Source organism: Schistocerca nitens, chromosome 6 (genome assembly GCF_023898315.1).
Source record: "Schistocerca nitens isolate TAMUIC-IGC-003100 chromosome 6, iqSchNite1.1, whole genome shotgun sequence".
Taxonomy (NCBI): domain Eukaryota; kingdom Metazoa; phylum Arthropoda; class Insecta; order Orthoptera; family Acrididae; genus Schistocerca; species Schistocerca nitens.
In genome coordinates this window covers 315,406,117-315,431,828 of record NC_064619.1, presented here as the reverse complement: position 1 = coordinate 315,431,828, position 25,712 = coordinate 315,406,117, and the positions used below count along the sequence as shown (strand labels likewise).

Sequence of the window (25,712 nt, the reverse complement as noted above, 5' to 3'; positions counted from 1 at the left end):
TTTTCTGGTAACATCCTGATACTTATAGAGAGCGATACATTTCAAGAGTCGATAGCGTTGTTTGGATACCCCTATCTCTCCAGATACTGACAGGCGCGATGCATGAACCTTTCTGCTCCTTCCCTTTTCCCCCCCCTTCATAATAAGTAGCGATATTTCCATAGTATAAATCAGAGCTTTATAACAATGTTTCGCTGGGATTTCTACAGTCAGTTTTGTCACCTAATCAGAAATATTTTCTTTATTCGTGCGACATATCGCGTTAATTAGCGAAGCCTGAATCCACTGTGTTTAGTACTGGATTGGTGTATAAGTTCGTCGCGTATTTCCGCAACAGATACACGTAATAGAGACTTTGCTCATCAATAATATATTCTCCTTCACTATTTGTAACAGTCTGCCAACGCTGGGGTAGCTTTCCGATTCCGCGACTGTAGAAATGACTGTAGAATCCATTGAGCTACGTGGCGGAGCCCATTTTCCTACAGAAATGAAATTCCTTGAAGATTGTTCGATGTTGTTGTTGTTGTTGTGATCTTCAGTCCTGAGACTGGTTTGATGCACCTCTCCATGCTACTCTATCCTGTGCAAACTTCTTCATCTTCCGGTACTTACTGCAACCGACATCCTTCTGAATCTGCTTAGTGTATTCGTCTCTTGGTCTCCCTCTACGATTTTTATCCTCCACACTGCCCTCCAATACTAAACTGGTGATCCATTGATGCCTCAGAACATGTCCTACCAACCGATCCCTTCTTCTAGTCAAGTTGTGCCACAGTCTTCTCTTCTCCCCAATCCTATTCAACACCTCCTCATTAGTTATGTGATCTACCCATCTAACCTTCAGCATTCTTCTATAGCACCACATTTCGAAAGCTTCTATTCTCTTCTTGTCCAAACTATTTATCGTCCATGTTTCACTTCCATACATGGCTACACTCCATACAAATACTTTCAGAAACGACTTCCTGACACTTAAATCTATACTCGATGTTCACAAATTTCTCTTCTTCAGAAACGTTTCCCTTGCCATTGCCAGTCTACATTTTATATCTTCTCTACTTCGACGATCATTAGTTATTTTGCTCCCCAAATAGCAAAACTCCTTTACTACTTTAAGTGTCTCATTTCCTAATCTAATTCCCTCAGCATCAAACGACTTAATTCGACTTCATTCCATGATGCTCGTTTTGTCTTTGTTGATATTCATCTTACATCCTCCTTCCAAGACACTGTCCATTCCGTTCAACTGCTCTTCCAAGTCCTTTGCTGTCTCTGACAGAATTACAATGTCATCAGCGAACCTCAAAGTTTTTATTTCTTCTCCATGGATTTGATTGAATATCTACTCCGAATTTTTCTTTTGTTTCCTTTACTGCTTGCTCAATATACAGACTGAATAACATCGGGGAGACGCTACAACCCTGTCTCACTCCCTTTCCAATCACTGCTTCCCTTTCACGTCCCTCGACTCTTATAACTGCCATCTGGTTTCTGTACAAATTGTAAATAGCCTTTCGATCCCTGTATTTTACCCCTGTCACCTTCAGAATTTGAAAGAGAGTAATCCAGTCAACATTGTCAAAAACTGTCTCTAAGTCTACAAATGCTAGATACGTAGGTTTGCCTTTCCTTAATCTTTCTTCTAACATACGACGTAAGGTCAGAATTGCCTCACGTGTTCCAACATTTCTACGGAATCCAAATTCATCTTCCCCGAGATCGACTTCTACCAGTTTTTCCATTCGTCTGTAAAGAATTCGCGTTAGTATTTTGCAGCTGTGACTTATTTGTTCGATAGAGAACAGAAAAGGTGAAAATCTGAAGGTGCAAGATCGGGTGACCAAGGTGTGTGCGAAATGATTTCCCAACCCAACTATTGTATAGTGTCTCTTTTTTAGTGTAGCAGAATGCGGGCGGGCGTTATGGTAGAGTAGCGTCACTTCACGCAGTCTTCCCGGTCTTTATTCTTGGTTTGATTCTGCAAGACGTCTCAGTTGCTGACAATAAATGTCAACAGTGATGGTTACACCTCGAGGAAGCAATTCGTAGTACATCACACCGTCGCCGTTCCACCAGATGCATCTTTTGTTGATGCACGTTGATCTTTGTACGGGGAGATGCTGCTTTGTTTGGACTCAATCATTCCTCTGTTTTCCTTTTATGTTAGCAGAAAGACTCCGATTCTCGTCACCAGCAACGATACAGGATAGGGGCGGTCGGTGTTGTTCACCACCCACGGGTGACGAGCAAGCAGAAATGCACATATTGTCACCTGCCGATTTTTGTGATTTTGGCTTAGAGCATACGGTACCCATATACCTGATTTTTCAAGCTTCTCCACTGCATGTAAATATCGCACGATGTTAGAATGATCACTGTTCATCAATTTTTCCAGTTATACGGGGTGTTACAAAAAGGTACAGCCGAACTTTCAGGAAACATTCCTCACACACAAATAAAGAAAAGATGTTATGAGGACATGTGTCCGGAAACGCTTAATTTCCATGTTAGAGCTCATTTTAGTTTCGTCGGTATGTACTGTACTTCCTCGATTCACCGCCAGTTGGCCCAATTGAAGGAATGTTGACTTCGGTGATTGTGTTGACATGCGACTCATTGCTCTACAGTACTAGCATCAAGCACATCAGTACGTAGCATCATCAGGTTAGTGTTCATCACGAACGTGGTTTTGCAGTCAGTGCAATGTTTACAAACGCGGAGTTGGCAGATGCCCATTTGATGTATGGATTAGCACGGGGCAATAGCCGTGGCGCGGTACGTTTGTATCGAGACAGATTACCAGAACGAAGGTGTCCCGACAGAAAGACGTTCGAAGCAATTGATCGGCGTCTTAGGGAGCACGGAACATTCCAGCCTATGACTCGCGACTGGGGAAGACCTAGAACGACGAGGACACCTGCGATGGACGAGGCAATTCTTCGTGCAGTTGACGATAACCCTAATGTCAGCGTCAGAGAAGTTGCTGCTGTACAAGGTAACGTTGACCACGTCACTGTATGGAGAGTGCTACGGGAGAACCAGTTGTTTCCGTACCATGTACAGCGTGTGCAGGCACTATCAGCAGCTGATTGGCCTCCACGGGTACACTTCTGCGAATGGTTCATCCAACAATGTGTCAATCCTCATTTCAGTGCAAATGTTCTCTTTACGGATAAGGCTTCATTCCAACGTGATCAAATTGTACATTTTCACAATCAACATGTGTGGGCTGACGAGAATCCGCACGCAATTGTGCAATCACGTCATCAACACAGATTTTCTGTGAACGTTTGGCCAGGCATTGTTGGTGATGTCTTGATTGGGCCCCATCTTCTTCCACCTACGCTCAATGGAGCACGTTATCATGATTTTATACGGGATACTCTACCTGTGCTGCTAGAACATGTGCTTTACAAGTACGACACAACATGTGGTTCATGCACGATGGAGCTCCTGCACATTTCAGTCGAAGTGTTCGTACACTTCTCAACAACAGATTCGGTGACCGATGGATTGGTAGAGGCGGACCAATCCCTCAATCCCTTGGCCTCCACGCTCTCCTGACCTCAACCCTCTTGACTTTCATTTATGGGGGCATTTGAAAGCTCTTCTCTACGCAACCCCGGTACCAAATGTAGAGACTCTTCGCGCTCGTATTGTGGACGGCTGTGATACAATACGCCATTCTCCAGGGCTGTATCAGCGCATCAGGGATTCCATGCGACGGAGGGTGGATGCATGTATCCTCGCTAACGTAGGACATTTTTAACATTTCCTGTAACAAATTATTTGAAGTCACGCTGGTACGTTCTGTTGCTGTGTGTTTCCATTCCATGATTAATGTGATTTGAAGAGAAGTAATAAAATGAGCTCTAACATGGAAAGTAAGCGTTTTCGGACACATGTCCACATAACATATTTTCTTTCTTTGTGTGTGAGGATTGTTTCCTGAAAGTTTGGCCGTACCTTTTTGTAACACCCTGTATAGTACACACACAAAGGTCGTTGTGAATTAAACGCTCTTCATCAAACACCGAAGGTCTTCCTGAATGTGGAGAGTCACTAACGTCGAAACAATCCTCAAAACGAGAAAATCGTTTTCTTGCCGTGCTCTGTCACATGGAATTATCTCCATACACGCCGAAAATATTTCTGGCTACCTCTGCTGCAGTCAACCACCTACTGAACTCAGACAGAAGAATTATGTCGGAAATGTTACGATTTCTCCACTTGGCATTCCATTTTCTAGCATCCGCAGGTCCGTTCACTATCTCCAGATGATAAAATGACAATATGTAAACTCAAATAGCAACAGTGAACTACAAATAAAAAGCGACAATCGATAAATACTCCTATAGGAAGAGAAATACCAAAACGCAAAACAAAAACGCTACGAACTTACGCACCAACCTAATATAAGGTTGCGCATAGACGACAGTGATTAGTACGAGTTGTATGTTGGATTTGTTGGTGTTCAGTCAGCGTCCCAGGGCACAAGGCCACAACAACTCGCTGGCCCATCCTTGTCCAATTCGAGCAACTGCTTCCTCCATAGTGTTCTCTTTATCAACGGAACGTCGTATTCGAATCTTCCATCTCTCTGCCTTGCTTTCTGTTTTCACACGTACTAGTGTATTAATCATGTAAGTGCTGTATTTACTTTAAAATCTAAAGACATTGTGCTGAATAATCAAGTCATATGCTTCGTACAAAACTGAACACAACTTTCGATTGATCAGTTACTTTTCATAGATAAATAACCCATCTACTTACCCTCTGCTTCTGGTCTCCTTGCTGTGGGTTTCTTTCGCTTGAAGAATCCCATCTGCAACCACATAACAAACCACTATATTAATATCAAGAAATACGTGAGATATAATACATACATAAAAAAGAAGAAGAATCATAATCCCTGTTAAATGGATTTCTAAATTTCGTAGTAGGCGTGGAAAGACTGTATCTTGAAGATCAACACGTACCTGCATCGAAAATCGCTAAATGAAATCATTAATGAAAGACGTACGACGATTGCCCACAAAGTAACGCACCACATTTTTTCCTCAGCCGAAAACAATGCTACGAATGCGAAACGTTACGTATGCGTTACTATAAAGTCTCCTGAGAAAGTGCGCCAAGTTTCCGTCACTTCCGACAGATAGCGTAGCTGCAGGACAGTTTCAAAATGGCGTCTGTGGGTGAGGTACGTTACAAGCAAAGTGCCGTCATTGAATTTCTCGCTGCGGAGAAAGAAACCATGAGGAATATTCACGAACGCTTGTGCAACGTCTGTGGAGTATCTGCTGTCGACGAAGTACACTTAGTCGCTGTGCAAGGAGGGTGGGGTCATCAGAAGGCGGTTCGGCGAGCTCCACGATTTGCAGCGGTCGGGGAAACCATCCACGGCTGTCACACCTGATATGTTGCAGTGAGCGGATGTTGTCATTCGCGAAGACGGAGGCATTGCGACTTGGCTGTTGGCGCTGCATCTGTCAATCAGTAAAGGAAGTGTGGATGCAATTATCCACACTCTTGGATATTCAGGAGTGTGTGCGAGATGGGTCCCGCGCTGTCTAACGGTGGATCACAATTCGCACAGGAAAAACATTTGTCTTGATTTGTTGCAACGTTTTGAAGCTGAGGGAGAGGCTTTCTTGTCCCGGATTGTGACAGGTGATGAAACCCGGGTTCATCGGTCGGTGGAATTGCGCCATTCCCACTCCCCACAGGAGAAAAAATTCAAAGCAACTGCTTCCGCCGGTAAGGTCATGATCGCCATGTTCTGGGACTGTGAAGGTGTGATTCTCATTGATGTGACGCCAAGAGGCGGTACCATTAATTCAGAAGCATATGTAAACACATCAACAAAATTCAAGACGCCCTTCAGGCGACTTCGGCGCCACAGGAACCCAGGAGATGTTTTGTTTCAACACGATAACTCTCGGCCCCAATCTGAGGACTGCTGAACACATCGCAAAACTGGGTTGGACAAGTTATCCCATCCATCCCACATCCCTGACCTAGCCCCCTCGGACTTCCACTTGTTTGGACCATTAAAGGATGCCATTCGTGAAGTGGTAATGACAGGGTATACACACCCTTGTTTCGCGCTGGAGGGAGGACATAGAAAGGAATGGCGATTATGTGGAAAAATAGGGTGTGTAGATAGAGCACCATTCTTTCGTGTGTGTAATTCTCACTATGTTCAATAAAAATTGGTGAAGAAAACATGCGGTGTGTTACATTTTGGGCAACCCTCGTACTTACGCAGCCACACAATCAGCTCCTGTATAAATGTGATTAAGATGTGCTGCTAGTTTTAGTCTGTATGATTATCTTCTGGCATTTGTTAAAAACTCGTTACAGTATTTTGGTTTCTGACCTGTTAAACATTTTATAATAACACTCTTTTGATATCTGGCCCCGTGAAAAGGAACATATACATTTCTTGTAAAGACCTGTCCAAGTTATGCTTGTTATGCTAACAACCCAACTGCTGCAAAAATTTCGTTACCTACATTGTTTTGCAGATTTATTGTGTAACTTCAGTTCCGCGATCACTGCGAAATTATTTCAACTGCACTGGTGAAAAACATATTCCACCTGTCTGTGGGCTCTTGTTTTGCAGATTTACTCTGTAACTTCACACGTGACCATCAACAACGCGAGATCAGCTGTGTCCATCATACAAGTAAACAAAGAAAAATTCAGATTCAGCTTTAAAATTTTCTACTGACGATGAATCAAAGAGCAGTTAGATTTGCTTGCCAATATAGTAAGCACTTTGCACGCTCAAAGAAAGCACTACGTTAAAGGGCTAGTCAAACGAAAACCCAACACTCGCCACAACGTGACCATGGAATGGGTCCATTCAAAAGTAATCACCACATGCGTTAAGACATTTATCCCACTGGGAGACGAGACGATCAATTTCTGTTTCATGGAACGCAATCGGCCGCTGACGGGTCTCTACCGCACCCCACTCTTGCACTTCCTCGTCCAACTGAAACCGATGTCCGCGCATGTCTTTCTTCATGTCGCCAGAGATGTAAAATCACAAGGTAAAAGATCCGGGATGTATGGAGGATGGTGGAGTGTTTCCCAACCAAATCGCTGAATCGTAGCTTTCGTCCGATTGGCAGTGTGCGGACGGGCGTTTTAGTGCAACAGGGTGGTTTTGATATACAGGATTCCAACAGTCCGAGAGCAAACGGCAAAACGAACAGTGCAAATATTGCACATCTCTCCAACAAAAGAAATCCAAAGCTGTTCACCTCAGTTCCGGTAAGGTTACGATGACCTCTTTCTTCGACTGCAGAGGCCCCTGCTCGTTGAGTTCCTTGAGCGTGGACCCACAATCAGTCCGCTGCGGTACGGAGACAATTTTGAAGCGCTATGAAGACATTTTGCAGAAACTGCGACGCACCATAGAGCCAAAACGCTCAGGAACGCTGTCGGACGATAACGCCCGTCCTTAACACTGCCAATCGAGAGAAGGCTACGTTTGAGAGATTAGGTTGGGAAGCGCTGCAACATCCCCCGTACAGCCCGGATCTTTCAACGCGTGGATCTTACATTTTCGCCGGCCTGTCGAATGACGTGTGTAGACGTCGGTTTCAGTCAGACAAGGAAGTGCAAGAGTGGATGCGATTGTAGAACCGTCAAAGCAGCCCACCGCGTTCTGCGAAACAGGAATTGATTGTCTCGTCTCCAAGTAGGATAAATGTTTTAATGCGTGCATTGATTACTTTTGAACGGAACTATTTCATTGTCCAACTGTGGCGGGAGTTCGGTTTTCATTTGACTGCCCGTCTTATACCACAGGGCATCAACTACTCTGAGTCATGTTTTCTACGCACCTTCTTTCATACCGATTCATTTTGCCTCCTACCTTCGAGAGCCTTCTCTTGGTATTTAAGTTCGAATTGTCCCTCCGTTGGACATTACTGAATACACGTAGGAGACCTATGAAAGTGTGTGTTAACTGTATTGTCAAGTTAACTGTTGTGAGAGTATCACCTCCACTGTCACAACATCGTCTTCCACACATTCTTTCTGTTAGTCGATAGCTGCTAGACATGGAGTTTCATCGTTCATACGTCGATCTGCCACGATGAAGCACCGAACCACCCATGTACTTAAACACAACAGAAGAGAAACGGACGATGGGTGAAGTGGTTCATATCACCATTTATAAAGAGCAGCACAAACGCCAAATTTATTGGCTTTTGATTCTATTTTCAGTGGACGCAGTCGCCTCTGCACGACTCTTCCGATTCAACGTTCAGGATTAACACAGACAATAAATCATTGTTTACACGGTTTATTTTCTTCACACTCCATGGGAAATTTATATTGGTAACTGATTTCATTTCTCGCAGCAGATATTTTTGTTGTTGTTATTGATAATGTTGTGGTACTCAGTCCGAAGCCTGTTTTGCTGTAGTTCTAAGTGCTGAACTAACTGGGAAAATCCTCTTAATGTGCGAATAACATCCATATGAAGCTTTAGTCTACCTTTGATCTCACCCTACAATTTTTCCTCCCCACACTTCCCTCTATTACCAAATGGCCGATTTCTTGATGTCTTACGATGCTTTCTCTGAGCCTATCAGTTCCTTAGGTTGTGCCATTTTTGTCTCCTCAGTTCGATTCAGTACCTCCTCATTAGTTAACTGGTCCACCCATCACCCATTTAATTTTCGGCACTCTCGTAGCCACCCCCCCCCCTCCCACACACACATTCCAGAAGCTTCTCTTCATCTCTGAATTGCTTACCATACAAGGCAACACTAAAACCAGCTTAATTTCGGAAAGAAAAGCAACTTTGTAATGATTTTTCACCTACAAGCAAGGTGGGTTGGTTCAATTTTGTTGTATGGGTTAGTGTACCTACTACAGCAGGTTTGGACCCATTACTGGAGGCAACTGACATTATAATGTACGTTTCTTTATGTCTTTCACAATCCTGCAGTTACAGATAAACTAGTCCATAAAAATTCATAACATATTACATTAACTTTAGTTGCAATAAAGATTATATGGTTTCACTAATATTGCAGACCATATTAAAGTAAGAATACAAAACAAGACAACAGTTCATTTGAAGTTCTGTTCTTGTTGCTTTTTTTCATGTACACAGAAACAGTTACAATTTTTCGCAAATATTATAACTTTCTTTTATTTCATTTTTGGGCATTCAAGTTACTGTTAGTTTCGATTTAAGCATTCGCCCATGCATCGACTGTATATTGTCTCTTAGTAAAGTACATTACTCCTTCGTATGAAGTTCTTTGTAAAAAGCACCTGCTGTATCGTACATGCTACATGCTGGCTATGCTGGCTATGTTTCGTAACCATCGATATTTATATAAGTTGCCAGTGAAAAGTGAGCGATGTGTTACCAACTGTCAATCACAATGGAAGCTGATACATGAATACTAATAACAAATCCGCCAAAACTGTCACAGAAAGCACAGAATTTATTCTTGGGTACAAATCGCCCTGTAAACAATATTAATGATGATATTTTAAAGCATGTTACATTGTCGCAGAGACAGCTCCCACCATTACGCTATGAAATAGTCATTTAACTTCCTCTGCATCATCTGAAAATGAGCTTGAGAAGATTCGAAACATTTGAAAAAAGTAGCTGGTTGAAGTTTTCTGTGTTTATATTGAATAAACACTCAAGAGTTCTACAACAACCTAATGGATATGCTTAATAAATTGTACCAGTCACTAGCCACTACTGATCGAACTTAAACGTAGGTAGAGGAGCGAAGCTGTAATGAGTGAGCAATCAAGGCGCAACCTTTCTTACATCTGAATTTATCGTCCACTATTTTGAGAGCAGATGTCCATTCTTCTCCCAGTTTTAACTTTAAAGAAGCCCGTTGTTGATTAAACGACAAACCCTAATCTTCCATCTTTCTCCTCCTTAATACTGATATTTGCATGTTCCCGGATTGCTATCGTATACCGTTCAGAAACAAACAAAACCGCTATGGATGCTTTCTTTCAGCCTTCGAAGCGACGCCTTTCCAGGACTCGCAACACGAGGTTTCCTCTCCCACTGCAATACTGAAGCAGCTGGTCTAAGACTTTTCTGGATATTAAAATGGACAAAATATCGAGAGTTGATTGTCCTCCCATGACATGGCCAGGCAAGGGAAAGCCTTTGGGTTGTGCCATTCCGCACAATGAGACTGCTGGGGCCTTGTGTAAAAATTTGATCCTGTTCATTGCAGATCATCCACCATGGCGTCACACATTCCAGTTAGGTCTTCTCCCCATGGATGCCACCCCGTCACAGCAATGGCTGCCTGAAGTAGTAACCATTCCTCGAAGTCCGTGTGCTCCAAATTCGACAGGCACATATTCCAAGGTACGCAGCAGGAGTTAGTAGCGCTGGCATGAACATTGCGTTCCCTACATTTTTAGGGAGCTGCGACTGTTTAGGTACTTATCGACCCCTCTACAACAGACTGGCTCCCGTGTTAGATTTTTGGCGCCTAATTCGAATACTCACATAAGAGGTGCTTCAGACAGAATTGCACAGTATACAGGGTGTTACAAAAAGGTACAGCCGAACTTTCAGGAAACATTCCTCACACACAAATAAAGAAAAGATGTTATGTGGACATGTGTCCGGAAACGCTTAATTTCCATGTTAGAGCTCATTTTAGTTTCGTCAGTATGTACTGTACTTCCTCGATTCACCGCCAGTTGGCCCAATTGAAGGAAGGTAATGTTGACTTCGGTGCTTGTGTTGACATGCAACTCATTGCTCTACAGTACTAGCATCAAGCACATCAGTACGTAGCAACAACAGGTTAGTGTTCATCACGAACGTGGTTTTGCAGTCAATGCAATGTTTACAAATGCGGAGTTGGCAGATGCCCATTTGATGTATGGATTAGCACGGGGCAATAATCGTGGCGCGGTACGTTTGTATCGAGACAGATTTCCAGAACGAAGGTGTCCCGACAGAAAGACGTTCGAAGCAATTGATCGCCGTCTTAGGGAGCACGGAACATTCCAGCCTATGACTCGCGACTGGGGAAGACTTAGAACGACGAGGACACCTGCGATGGACGAGGCAATTCTTCGTGCAGTTGACGATAACCCTAATTTCAGCGTCAGAGAAGTTGCTGCTGTACAAGGTAACGTTGACCACGTCACTGTATGGAGAGTGCTACGGGAGAACCAGTTGTTTCCGTACCATGTACGGCGTGTGCAGGCACTATCAGCAGCTGATTGGCCTCCACGGGTACACTTCTGCGAATGGTTCATCCAACAATGTGTCAATCCTCATTTCAGTGCAAATGTTCTCTTTACGGATGAGGCTTCATTCCAACGTGATCAAATTGTAAATCTTCACAATCAACATGTGTGGGCTGACGAGAATCCGCACGCAATTGTGCAATCACGTCATCAACACAGATTTTCTGTGAACGTTTGGCCAGGCATTGTTGGTGATGTCTTGATTGGGGCCCATCTTCTTCCACCTACGCTCAATGGAGCACGTTATCATGATTTCATACGGGATACTCTACCTGTGCTGCTAGAACATGTGCTTTACAAGTACGACACAACATGTGGTTCATGCACGATGGAGCTCCTGCACATTTCAGTCGAAGTGTTCGTACACTTCTCAACAACAGATTCGGTGACCGATGGATTGGTAGAGGCGGACCAATCCCTCAATCCCTTGGCCTCCACGCTCTCCTGACCTCAACCCTCTTGACTTTCATTTATGGGGGCATTTGAAAGCTCTTCTCTACACAACCCCGGTACCAAATGTAGAGACTCTTCGTGCTCGTATTGTGGACGGCTGTGATACAATACGCCATTCTCCAGGGCTGCATCAGCGCATCAGGGATTCCATGCGACGGAGGGTGGATGCATGTATCCTCGCTAACGTAGGATATTTTTAACATTTGCTGTAACAAAGTGTTTGTAGTCACGCTGGTACGTTCTGTTACTGTGTGTTTCCATTCCACGATTAATGTGATTTGAAGAGAAGTAATAAAATGAGCTCTAACATGGAAAGTAAGCGTTTCCGGACACATGTCCACATAACATATTTTCTTTCTTTGTGTGTGAGGAATGTTTCTGAAAGTTTGGCCGTAACTTTTTGTAACACCCTGTATAGAACGAGCGCTACGATGGACGTCCCTCCTTGTACAGGCCTTACTTAAAAATTTGGAAAATGTATGTAGATCTGTGCCAGTCCTTGGTGTCGAACATATGTTAGCGGAAAAGGCTTGGGAAAGATGTAAAAATAGTTTAAATAAGCAATGCCCTAGAGAAAAAACCAGGTCGACAACATGGAAACCATCCTACTGACTGGCCAGAGAGAAGGTACAGTCAGAGAATATGACTGTTGCACAGGGGAGGGAGGTGGTGATGGTGGTGGGGGGAGGCTAAACTAATACTCAAGAAAACGTAAAACGGTAAGATGTGGGCTAACTAATGGGATATTACCAATTACCTCCAGCAACATTAGACATTACCACCCCCTTTCTTTCGAGATATCAACAACTGTATGATACCACATTCTCAACAGAGTCATGAGCTTGCTTTAAAGTAAATACCTTATAAAGGACGGCCACTATAGCAGCATAGATGAGCAGGGCGACCACCACCAAAACGATCCACACCCAAGGAGCCAGTGCCGCCCTCTGGATGTTGGGGCTCAGAATGGTAGTCGTCGTATTTGTTTCGCTGGACCTGAAACATGGTACGTGATACATTCTGTAAACGTCTTGTTGTTGTTCTGCACTACACACATTAGGTGTAAGTTTGTGTAATAGGTTTTACATTCACATTCTACAGCTCTAGATTCATTTGTGAAAGACACATATGAGGTGTGCTTGGAAAGATTTAAGAATGGGCTTGTAATTGTACAATGGTGGTAGTTACATGCTACTGTGATGCATCTTCTTTAAAATAGTCCCCTTCTGACTGAACACACCGACTGCAACGGTGTTTTTACTTTTGGAAACATTCCTGAAAATTTTTTTTTCCTGAATTGTGTTAAGGACGCTCTCCGTATCTGCCTGGATGTCTTCAATCGAGTCAAATCGCTTCCCTTTCAGAAAAATTTCAGTTTAGGAAACAGATAGAAGTCCGCAGGGGGCAAATCAGGGGAATATGGCGGTTGTGGAAGAACAGGAATTTTGAATTTCGTCAAAAATTCAACGATGGAGAAGGCACGATGAGCCGGAGCCTTGTCACGGTGTAGCACCCAACTCCTGTCTTTCCTCAATGCAGGCCTTTTCTTCCGCACCTTTTCGGGCAAACGCTCAAGGACACATTTGTAGTATTCCTGGTTAAATGTCTGTCCTCCAGGGATAAATTCATGATGCACAATACCGGTAGAATCGAAAAAAATCACCAACATTGTCTTCACCTTCGACTGACTTTGCCGTACTTTTTTCGGTCGTGGTGAACCTGGAGTTTTCCACTGTGAAGACTGTACTTCCGTTTCAGGATCATATCCACATACCCACGATTCGTCACTTGTAGTTGCCCTATTTAACAAATCTGCGTCATTTTTATTCTGATTAATCACTTCTTGGCACACTTCAAGCCGGTGTTGTCTCTGGTCACTTGACAACACTTCTGGAATGCATTTTGCGGACACTCGAAGCATATTCAGATCTTCAGTAAAAATTGACTGAACTGCATTGAAACTTAAATTAAATTCATCAGCCATCTCCCTAATTAGCGAACTTTCACAACATTTTCGTTCGTTTTTTGAGGTGGAAGGACTGCCGGATCGTGGTTCTTCACTTGATTCGTGGCCATTTTTAAATCTGTTGAATCAGGCAAAAACGTTTGACTGGCTCATACAATTATCTCCAGAAGCTGTTTTTAATAGTTCGTAATTCTCAGAAGCTGATTTACCGGTTTTAAAACAAAATTTCACACGAACACGTTGCTCCATTTTATGTCCATTTTCACGCAGACAGAATCCGGTAACGAGCCGTAAGAGACCCACACTCAGCCAGCTGCCACAACAAACTGAATAAAGGAAACGCAGTTTCCTGTCAGAGGGAGTTCAAGGACAAGGCAATGACTCACTCCCCACCCTCCGTGTACCTGCCCGCTAAACCAAGCAGTAGCGTACCCATTCTTAAGACTTTCCAATCACACCTCATAAGAAACTTGTCAAGCGGTTGCTTTTGCTGCCCCAGCAAGTGAACATAAACCGATAATTTACAATAAAAGAGGGTATTTATAATAGCAAATAAGATATAAATTAAAGTAGTATCTACACTGCTGAATAATCACCGTTGTCTGACATTCTGACAGGGTGATAAATAAGAAACTAATTGCTAACCTAATAAATAATGAAGCATATGAAGAAGTACATACTTATTCAGTGAAAAGTCGGGCGCACTGCCATATGGTATAGTAACATGCTGCCACGATAAGTCGGCTCAGAGTCTTCTAGCCATCTTTAGATGTACACTGGCGAAAGTGTACTGAGCTTCCACATTTTAAGATCCTGCTGGCGCATGCGTGGGATATTGAGTTGTCACTGCTTGTACGGCGCTTGAGCGATTGCGCTTCTGTCACAGGCTTCCGCGCGCCCTCTGTGATACAATCTCGCCTCATCGGTATCTGATCGATCACCTTCACACTGTAAAACGCACTGAACGATGCTGTTTCCAATTAGAGACCGCACGGCATCCCATCATACTAGAAACATCGTTCTCTGCGTAGCTGGCGCCGTTCTGCTATTTAACCGTGTGGAGGCTGTCGGTGAGGCGAGATTTCACTACGGAAGGTGCTGGGAGCAGGGCACACAGCTGCTGAAGGAGCTCATGCGTTCAAACAACGCATGCGCAGTGACAGTCTGGTATACCGTGCATGCGCCGACGGAGTCTTCACTAGGGTAGCTCACAAGAGAAGTGCACAAAAATGTGCTAAGAATATAAACAGCGCCTCCCAAGAACAAAAAAATGGTTCAAATGGCTCTGAGCACTATGGGACTTAACTTATGAGGTCATCAGTCCCCTAGAACTTAGAACTACTTAAACCTAACTAACCTAAGGGCATCACACACATCCATGCCCGAGGCAGGATTCGAACCTGCGACCGTAGCGGTCGCGCGGTTCCAGACTGAAGCGCCTAGAACCGCTCGGCCACCCCGGCCGGACTCCCAAGAACAGTCGCATGAATTATAGTCCAGTAGAATTAGGATTCAAAAGCATAAAAAGGTTTTATTGTTTTAATGGATTCGTTTGTGTCCCAATATGATTATCCTATGTTTTCCCCCTCGGCGGAGTTGTGGGAAAGTGGTGGGGGCAAAAATGTACCAGAAAAAGGGGTATTTTTTCGGTTTTGTGATTATATCTCGTAAATGACTCACAACATCGAAAACACTGTGGAATTAAAAATTGTAGGGCATGAAATTCTGCATTGAATGAGACATCCGCATTTTTTTTTTGGACCACCCGTTTTCATTCTAGTGCTCTTAAAAATTGGACCAATTTTACATTTTCATGAAAAATTTTCGTTTTAACATCTGTTTTTTGGTAATATCGTTGAAACTAACCCACCTATCAATAATGTCGTTCATAAAAAAGATATGGAGGGATAAATTCTGCATTCGATGAAACCAAAAGTGAATTTATTGGCCCACCCAATTGTGTACAGCTCTTCATTAAAGTTGCACCATTTCTCATCGTTAATGAGGACAATTTCAAATGCAGTTCTTCAGTAATTCTTATGTACACTCTTTTAAATACAGAACTATAGCAACCCATTGTCTTGTACTTATTTAATTTAGTGACAGAATAAAATATTATTATTTTGTAAAATTTGAAAAATAATATTAAAAAAGTTTTTCATATATCGAGGGTTAAAATAAATAAAGAAAGAATAAAAAAGTTGGAATTTGCATATAAATTAACACAAAACTACTACAATAAGAAATCAATATCCTTACAAGCAAAGATTAAACATTATAATTCAGTTATTAGGACACAAGCAACATATGGATCAGAGTGCCTAACATGGAATAAGAAAGGCGAATTAAGAGAACTAGAAAAAAGAGAGAGAAAAATATTAAGAAAAATTCTAGGTCCTGAGAAAAACAAGGAAAACAGGTGGATTAAAAGGAGAAATGAAGACCTATACAAAAATACAGAAAAGATCACAGATACAATGAGGAAGAGACGGCTAAAATTTTATGGACATTTAAAAAGAATGGAAGAAACACGGATTACAAAGAAAATTTTTAATTACGTTAGTAAGCTGAAAAACACTGTAGGATGGATAAAAGCAGTAAAGAAAGACGCCAACAAAATAGGTGTTACAGAAGAAATAATACGTGACAGGAATAACTTTAGGCTACTTATAGAAAACGCAAACTATGAAGAAGATGCGCCAAAACCTCGACCCAAGAGAGTGTGGACAGATGAGCAGAGACGAGCAGTTGGCGAGAAAATGAAGAAGTACTGGGAAGAACGGAATAAAAAGAAACACCATAAGTCTTAAGTTGTATGCGGTCCATAGCTGGCCAAATTCATAATAATAAAAAAAAAATCGAGGGTTAAGAAATGAGACCTCGTATCTGACAGATGTCAGAAAAAGTCCTGGCTCAAAAAAAAACTTGCAAGTTAAAGAAATATATGTTATAACAAAATGATGCAAAAAAGACAATGCACAACCTGAGAGTAATAAATGATTATGCTCTAAATAAAAAAAAAATCGAAGCAATCAAAATATTTACTAAAAAGGTGTATTTTTAGCTCCCCTGTAAAATTTGTCTTTTGTCAGATACGTGGTCTCCGTTCTTAACCCTCGATATAATATAGTGATACCCATTCAACTCATATGAAGGAGGCAGGAAAAGATAGACACTCCTTGAAATTAAGTAGTGGTTATTATATTCCATCATTAGAAAATTTTACGTAAATGTATGAGGTGAAAAGGGTAAAAGTAGGTATGTACACAAATTTCACATACGTCGACGTCTGACTGTCATTGCACCATTCGGCTCCTCAAAGTCTGTAATTTCCGAGTCCGACGCCCCGTCACTCGGCTCAGTAATTTTCGTCACCTCATATACAGGGTGAGTCACCTAACGTTACCGCTGGATATATTTCGTAAACCACATCAAATACTGACGAACCGATTCCACAGACCGAACGTGAGGAGAGGGGCTAGTGTAATTGTTTAATACAAACCATACAAAAATGCACGGAAGTACGTTTTTTAACACAAACCTACGTTTTTTAAATGGAACCACGTTAGTTTTGTTAGCACATCTGAACATATAAACAAATACGTAATCAGTGCCGTTTGTTGCATTGTAAAATGTTAATTACATCCGGAGATATTGTAACGTAAAGTTGACGCTTGAAACCTCCGACGTTCAGTTGCGTGTTGTAACAAACACGGGCCACGGTCGGCGAGCAGCATCTGCAGGGCCAGCCCGTTCTCCTGATCTTACACCTCTGGACTTCTTTCTGTGGGGTACGTTAAAGGAGAATGTGTACCGTGATGTGCCTACAACCCCAGAGGATATGAAACAACGTATTGTGGCAGCCTGCGGCGACATTACACCAGATGTACTGCGGCGTGTACTACATTCATTACGCCAGAGATTGCAATTGTGTGCAGCAAATGATGGCCGCCACATTGAACATCTATTGGCCTGACATGTCGGGACACACTCTATTCCACTCCGTAATTGAAAACGGAAACCACGTGTGTACGTGTACCTCACCCCTCATGGTAATGTACATGTGCGTCAGTGAAAAAGACCAATAAAAAGGTGTTAGCATGTGGACGTAATGTGCTGTTCCAGTCTCTTCTGTACCTAAGGTCCATCACCGTTCCCTTTGGATCCCTACGTAATTCGGTGCTCTCCGATACACACGATCGAACAGCGGAGGAGAGGTACTCAAGCGTCAACTTTAGGTTACAATATCTCCGGATGTAATTAACATTTTACAATGCAACAAACGGCACTGATCACGTATTTGTTTATATGTTCAGATGTGCTAACAAAACTAACGGGGTTCCATTTAAAACAACGTAGGTTTGTGTTAAAAAACATACTTCCGTGCATTTTTGTATGGTTTTTATTAACCAATTACACTAGCCCCTCTCCTCACGTTCGGTCTGTGGAATCGATTCGTCAGTATTTGATGTGGTTTACGAAATATATCCAGTGGTAATGTTAGGTGACACACCCTGTATACAGTCCAAGTCTTCGTCAACATCTGGTTCGTCCGTTTCATCTGGTTGGAGAGAGTTAGTGCATGAGTTCCCCTTGCATTTGACACAAATTAATGAGCACTTAATAACACCCTTCCGACACACACAACTACCTGCACAGCCCTTGTTGCATTTTCAGGAAATTGTTGAGAGAAGAGACTGTGGAGCTGGTTCTCTGGAGGTAGGAACGGGGCCAAGACCAAACTATGGAGCCTGCCATCTGCAGAGGAGCGGATCCATCTGGTGTCCTGTCCACATTTGTACTTGTAAGTAGGTCCTCAGGCAATACTGGTGAGCTGCTTCCGACGTTGGTGGTAGGGACGCTAGGGTGAATCTGTATTTCACAGTCGCTTTGGAAAACAGATCGAATCGCAACTTATCTAAAGTGTCTCCTGCCGTACCTCCATAGAGGGTTGTTAAAAATCGGAGGCCAGCTTCGACAATAGCTTCAGCTTGAGTGTCATTCTCTAAGAAAGGTTTGATATCTTCCAGGAGACATTTATTTTTGACCAGTATATTGACCACCTTCTTCTTGCCCTGACTGAAGAGTACTGAATTTGCGTCACATCCACTTATGGAGTGGAGAAATATGAATGGCCTTCTGATGTTGTTTGCCAGTTTGAAACTGCTGGAACCAAATACTTTTGATGAGGTCTTTCCTCTTCCAGCTTTCAAGAAATATATATTTGCTGATGGTGTGGCTAGGGCATTGAGCATGATGAGAAGGTCCGTATCCTCACCAACAACCACAACCTTCTCATGTTCCTGGGATACCAAAAGCGCTGTGGCAACAATTAGGTGGTCTGTGTCTTCATTAGCTTGCTTTACTGAGAAGCCTTCATCTTCAAGCCTCGAAATAAGCAAGCTAATGAGACGTACTTTATTTCTGTCATTGGAAAGGAATTGCTCCTGAGTCGTTGTCACCATCATTAACTCGGTAAAGATGACCTCAGGAGTAGTGTGTCTTTTGCTGCGGCGGAGGCGCTCGGCATATTTGATGCTCTTGGTGGGCAGGTCTTCTGGGTAGCTATCGAAGACCACACTTGTCGCACTTCCGCTATAGTGTCTTGTTAAACTGCGCACTCACATTATGCACAATATTCTAGTAAAGCAAAAGCTGCTCTTCCAAATGGTGCATTTTAAATTAAAATCAGAGGTGACATATATAAATATACTGTATTTGCTTCCAAATTTGGTCAAATGTAGGGTTCTGATTTTCTGAAGGTAACTTTCTGGACGATTACCTTAGGAATTACAAAAGATACACTTTCGTCATTATTACACTGGCTTCCCAAGCAGAACATATAGACAAAGGCAGAATAACAAGGTGCAAAAGGGCTTTGCCGTTTGATAAGGGATTGCCAAAGTTGACCTTAAATTTCTTGTCACGGAATTTACCCCTGACTTTGAACAGTTTTTTAAATTTTTTTTCAATCTTTACTCATGATAATGTTATTTCTGAGTTCTCTGCATAAAACTGATCTAGAGACCTAGGTTTGTAAATGTGAAGTACCTAACATGCAAAGCAATGCAAGTACAAACTTAGCCGTACAGAAACGGGTGGTCTATTTCACTTTTGGTCTCATCAAACGCAGGATTTATACCTCTATATCGTTTGTAGGAACCACTTTGTTGATAAATGGGTTAGTTTCAACGATATTACCAAAACACAGAGGTTTAAACGAAACTTTTTCATCAACATGTAAAATTGGTCCAGTTTTGAAGAGTACTAGTATGGAAACGGGTGGTCCAAAAAACATGCGGATGGTCTCATTCAACGCAGAATTTCATGTCCTACAATTTGTAATTCCACTATATTTTCGATATTGTGAGTCATTTATGAGATATAATCACAAAACCGGAAAAATACCCCTTTTTCGGGTACATTTTTGCCCCTCACCACTTTTCCACAACTCCGCCGTGGGGGAAACCTAGGATAATCATATTGGGCCACAAATGAAGCCATTAAAACAATAAAACCTTTTGTAGCAATTATTTCCGATTTGTATAATTTTTGGGTTTAACTCCACTAGACTATTTTTCGAATGAAGAACTGCGCGTCTTACCGGGAGAGGCATTTGAATGATTACCCATTCCGTAGCTAAGAAGGGAACTTAGGTAATGGGAAGGACCAAAGATCGATATAACAGAGCCAAAAACACACAAACTTCAAAGTCGTGACTTATCTTGTAATAATTATGCTATTCGAGCAACAAACTACAAGACTCTTAATATGAAAAACCACAAGTAAAGTTATTACCCGATTGTCATTGCATCATCAGGCTTCGCTGGGTGATACATGATACATCTTCAACTTTCTGCATTGAAGTATAACCATCTGTTACAATATGCTTGGCAAAAGGCAACCAATACCGTCGTTTCAAAACATAATTAGTGTGGCAATTTATATTGGGCTGCTTCATTGCAAAAGTGATGTGACTATCGAAAAGTGCTTGTAGTCAGACGTGCATATGTTCTGTTCCATATCTACTAGGACAGTCGAAAAAGTTTGTTGTTCAGATAGCAGAATCATTTTCAGCAGAGGGAAACACAGCAATATGTCTAATGAAACTATACGTTTCCAGAGAACTTTTCAAGTTTCAAACATCTATGATGTATATATGGACACCGAAGAGACAAACGGAAATTGTTACCAAGCCCGGGATTCGAATCGAGGTCTGCTGCTTAGTAGGCAGATGCGTTAACCACTATGCCACCCTGGCAGATTGGCGTTTTACATCTGCACGGAATATCCTAATACACCTTTCTAATAAAACCTAATTCAATGCTGTTTGAGTTTGGAGGAGTGCCAAATGGGCTGAGGCGTGAATGGCAATCTGGACTGAGGAGGGCAGACCATGCAGTTGTGAGAATTTGTACCGAGACCGAGATTCAAAATCAGTTCTCAAGTTCATTAGGTAGATGGGATAACCACTACGCCATCCTGGCACAGCGGCGCTGTACCACTGCGCGCACTACTGTAGTACGCCCCGTAGGAGGTAGGCATACTACGGCAATCCGTGCAGTTGTCCAAACTCAGTTTGCCAGGGTGGTGTAGTGGTTAGCGCATCTGTCTGGTGAGCATGACACCTGGGTTCGAATCCCACTCTTGGTACAAATTTTCATTCATCTCTTCAGTCTGCACATACACATCAATATGTCACAACACTGAAATATGTGTGTTTCTGGCCCCATATATCGATATTTTGTTTCTTTACATTACCAAATTTCCTACTGTGCTGTATGCCATTTTCCACCGGCCATTTGCCGTAGTGTGCTGCAGCGTTAATATAAAAGACTCGCTGTTTCAAACTGTTCAAACTGTTGCGTAGTGGGTAAGCAGCAATATGTCTAATGAAACTATACGTTTCCAGAGAACTTTTCAAGTTTCAAACATCTATGATGTATATATGGACACCGAAGAGACAAACGGAAATTGTTACCAAGCCCGGGATTCGAATCGAGGTCTGCTGCTTAGTAGGCAGATGCGTGGAGGTTACACTCAACAACCGAGCTGGGTTAATAATTGGCTCCTTTTACCGACCTCCCGACTCAGCAGCGTTAGTGGCAGAACAACTGAGAGAAAATTTGGAATACATTTCGCATAAATTTCCTCAGCATGTTATAGTCTTAGGTGGAGATTTCAATTTACCAGATATAGACTGGGACACTCAGATGTTTAGGACGGGTGGTAGGGACAGAGCATCGAGTGACATTATACTGAGTGCACTATCCGAAAATTACCTCGAGCAATTAAACAGAGAACAGACTCGTGGAGATAACATCTTGGACCTACTGATAACAAACAGACCCGAACTTTTCGACTCTGTAAGTGCAGAACAGGGAATCAGTGATCATAAGGCCGTTGTAGCATCCCTGAATATGGAAGTTAATAGGAATATAAAAAAAGGGAGGAAGGTTTATCTGTTTAGCAAGAGTAATAGAAGGCAGATTTCAGACCACCTAACAGATCAAAACGAAAATTTCTGTTCCGACACTGACAATGTTGAGTGTTTATGGAAAAAGTTCAAGGCAATCGTAAAATGCGTTTTAGACAGGTACGTGCCGAGTAAAACTGTGAGGGACGGGAAAAACCCACCGTGGTACAACAACAAAGTTAGGAAACTACTGCGAAAGCAAAGAGAGCTTCACTCCAAGTTTAAACGCAGCCAAAACCTCTCAGACAAACAGAAGCTATGCGATGTCAATGTTAGCGTAAGGAGGGCTATGCGAGAAGCGTTCAGTGAATTCGAAAGTAAAATTCTATGTACAGACTTGACAGAAAATCCTAGGAAGTTCTGGTCTTACGTTAAATCAGTAAGTGGCTCGAAACAGCATATCCAGACACTCCGGGATGATGATGGCATTGAAACAGAGGATGACACGCGTAAAGCTGAAATACTAAACACCTTTTTCCAAAGCTGTTTCACAGAGGAAGACCGCACTGCAGTTCCTTCTCTAAATCCTCGCACAAACGAAAAAATGGCTGACATCGAAATAAGTGTCCAAGGAATAGAAAAGCAACTGGAATCACTCAACAGAGGAAAGTCCACTGGACCTGACGGGATACCAATTCGATTCTACACAGAGTACGCGAAAGAACTTGCCCCCCTTCTAACAGCCGTGTACTGCAAGTCTCTAGAGGAACGGAGGGTTCCAAATGATTGGAAAAGAGCACAGGTAGTCCCAGTCTTCAAGAAGGGTCGTCGAGCAGATGCGCAAAACTATAGACCTATATCTCTGACGTCGATCTGTTGTAGAATTTTAGAACATGTTTTTTGCTCGAGTATCATGTCGTTTTTGGAAACCCAGAATCTACTATGTAGGAATCAACATGGATTCCGGAAACAGCGATCGTGTGAGACCCAACTCGCGTTATTTGTTCATGAGACCCAGAAAATATTAGATACAGGCTCCCAGGTAGATGCTATTTTTCTTGACTTCCGGAAGGCGTTCGATACAGTTCCGCACTGTCGCCTGATAAACAAAGTAAGAGCCTACGGAATATCAGACCAGCTGTGTGGCTGGATTGAAGATTTTTTAGCAAACAGAACACAGCATGTTGTTATCAATGGAGAGACGTCTACAGACGTTAAGGTAACCTCTGGCGTGCCACAGGGGAGTGTTATGGGACCATTGCTTTTCACAATATATATAAATGACCTAGTAGATAGTGTCGGAAGTTCCATGCGGCTTTTCGCGGATGATGCTGTAGTATACAGAGAAGTTGCAGCATTAGAAAATTGTAGCGAAATGCAGGAAGATCTGCAGCGGATAGGCACTTGGTGCAGGGAGTGGCAACTGTCCCTTAACATAGACAAATGTAATGTATTGCGAATACATAGAAAGAAGGATCCTTTATTGTATGATTATATGATAGCGGAACAAACACTGAAAGCAGTTACTTCTGTAAAATATCTGGGAGTATGCGTGCGGAACGATTTGAAGTGGAATGATCATATAAAATTAATTGTTGGTAAGGCGGGTACCAGGTTGAGATTCATTGGGAGAGTGCTTAGAAAATGTAGTCCAGCAACAAAGGAGGTGGCTTACAAAACACTCGTTCGACCTATACTTGAGTATTGCTCATCAGTGTGGGATCCGTACCAGATCGGGTTGACGGAGGAGATAGAGAAGATCCAAAGAAGAGCGGCGCGTTTCGTCACAGGGTTATTTGGTAACCGTGATAGCGTTACGGAGATGTTTAATAAACTCAAGTGGCAGACTCTGCAAGAGAGGCGCTCTGCATCGCGGTGTAGCTTGCTCGCCAGGTTTCGAGAGGATGCGTTTCTGGATGAGGTATCGAGTATATTGCTTCCCCCTACTTATACCTCCCGAGGAGATCACGAATGTAAAATTAGAGAGATTAGAGCGCGCACGGAGGCTTTCAGACAGTCGTTCTTCCCGCGAACCATACGCGACTGGAACAGGAAAGGGAGGTAATGACAGTGGCACGTAAAGTGCCCTCCGCCACACACCGTTGGGTGGCTTGCGGAGTATGAATGTAGATGTAGATGTAGATGTAGATGTAGTGAGGAGAATGGCCAGTGAGTCAACCAGAGCCTTCGCGGTGGTCTGTGCCGTGGGCTGTCGACACTGTATTGTCTTTGAGAGTTGAAATGAGTGGTTTTACGCCCCACGTTAGCCGAGAGCACTAATCCGCTGCTTCCTGGACTCGGGTAGGCGCGCCAGCCCCAGATCGAATCCGCCCGGCGGATTAACGATGAGGGCCGGTGTGCTGGCTAGCCTGGATATGGTTTTTAGGCGGTTTTCCACATCCCACTAGGTGAATACTGGGCTGTTCTCCACGTCCTGCCTTAGTTACATCACTCGCAGACATTTGAAAACGTTTGCACCATTTGGTGGCTTACACTAGACGCAGACAGCTGGGGTATACTACTTCTGTCCCAGGGGGGGGGGGGGGGGTGCGGGGAGGCACCCTCTGACACTAACATTGCCAAATCCATAGTAACGTGGCTGACTCCGCATTGAGTGGGACAAAGGCCCAAGGAAATGATGATGTTGAGTTGAAGCAAGTGGTTTTGTTTTCTGATGTTTTCTTGTCGATGAACACGAAAGAACTGCGTAGATAGAGATCATTGATTACTACAATATGCTTCCGGCTGTCATGTTGGCAGGTTCAACATTGTTGTGTTTTTCTGCTGGCGTTAGGTGTTACTAAACGAATACAAGCAGGAACTAAGAATTTGTCACTCTTAGCGATGTTTGTTGTACCTGTGTGCTTTTCCTTAAGAGGGATTCGTTTGACAATGTTATACTATGGTTTGTGTAGTTCTAGCTGTTCTTTAAATATTTATGTGTTTTAACACTACTATATTGAGGGGAGGACATGTTACATTGCTACTAAACCAACCTAAATATTACTAATCCACTTTTTATTCAAAGGAAGATACAATTTATTGGTTATGCATTAACTGGTTACAATTATTAGGTACATACAGATTAAGTACAAAATGCCTTTTTTATACCCTACTGTAACTGTAAATTTTACAAGGGTTTTGCAGAGTAGTGTTAAGTAATGCGCCGATTCGTTTGGCAGCTATTAAATATGGTGCGATTATACATCGCTGCCATTTTACTTGTGTCCATCGCTGGTAGCAATATTCATGAGGAGTTGGTTCGATTCCCATATAAGCGTATCAGTTGAAGCGGCATGCCTTTGGTTGCAAGAATTTCCTTATTGTGTGTTTATAAACAGTAACAGAGTGACGTTGCTCGTCTTTATATTCCAGCGCATCCGTAATTGAGTAGGCTTAGATCACCAGTTTCTTTTAATATGTCGTTAGTCGTTGGTGCTTATATTTATTATTTTACTATTAAGTTTGAGTATTTGTTTGTGTTTCAGTGGGTTTCCAGATTAGTTTTATCTGGGGGGTTGTTAAGTAGGACACTTACGGGAGTATCCAGGAGATTAACTTTGTTGTAGTATTAATGTTGTTGCTGTTGTT

At 42.6% G+C, this 25,712-nt stretch overlaps 1 protein-coding gene across 1 annotated transcript in view; it reads right to left on the bottom strand.

Moving 5' to 3' along the window:
• The window catches only part of LOC126262652 (integrin alpha-PS3-like), a 440,796-nt gene that overhangs the window by 96,440 nt on the left and 318,644 nt on the right, over positions 1–25,712 (bottom strand). Inside the window, exons 23-24 of the mRNA XM_049959421.1 lie at positions 12,600–12,735; positions 4,777–4,828 (exon numbers count right to left, since the gene is read on the bottom strand). Coding sequence (XP_049815378.1) covers positions 4,777–4,828; positions 12,600–12,735 — 188 coding nt within the window. The remainder of the gene's footprint in view (positions 1–4,776; positions 4,829–12,599; positions 12,736–25,712) is intronic.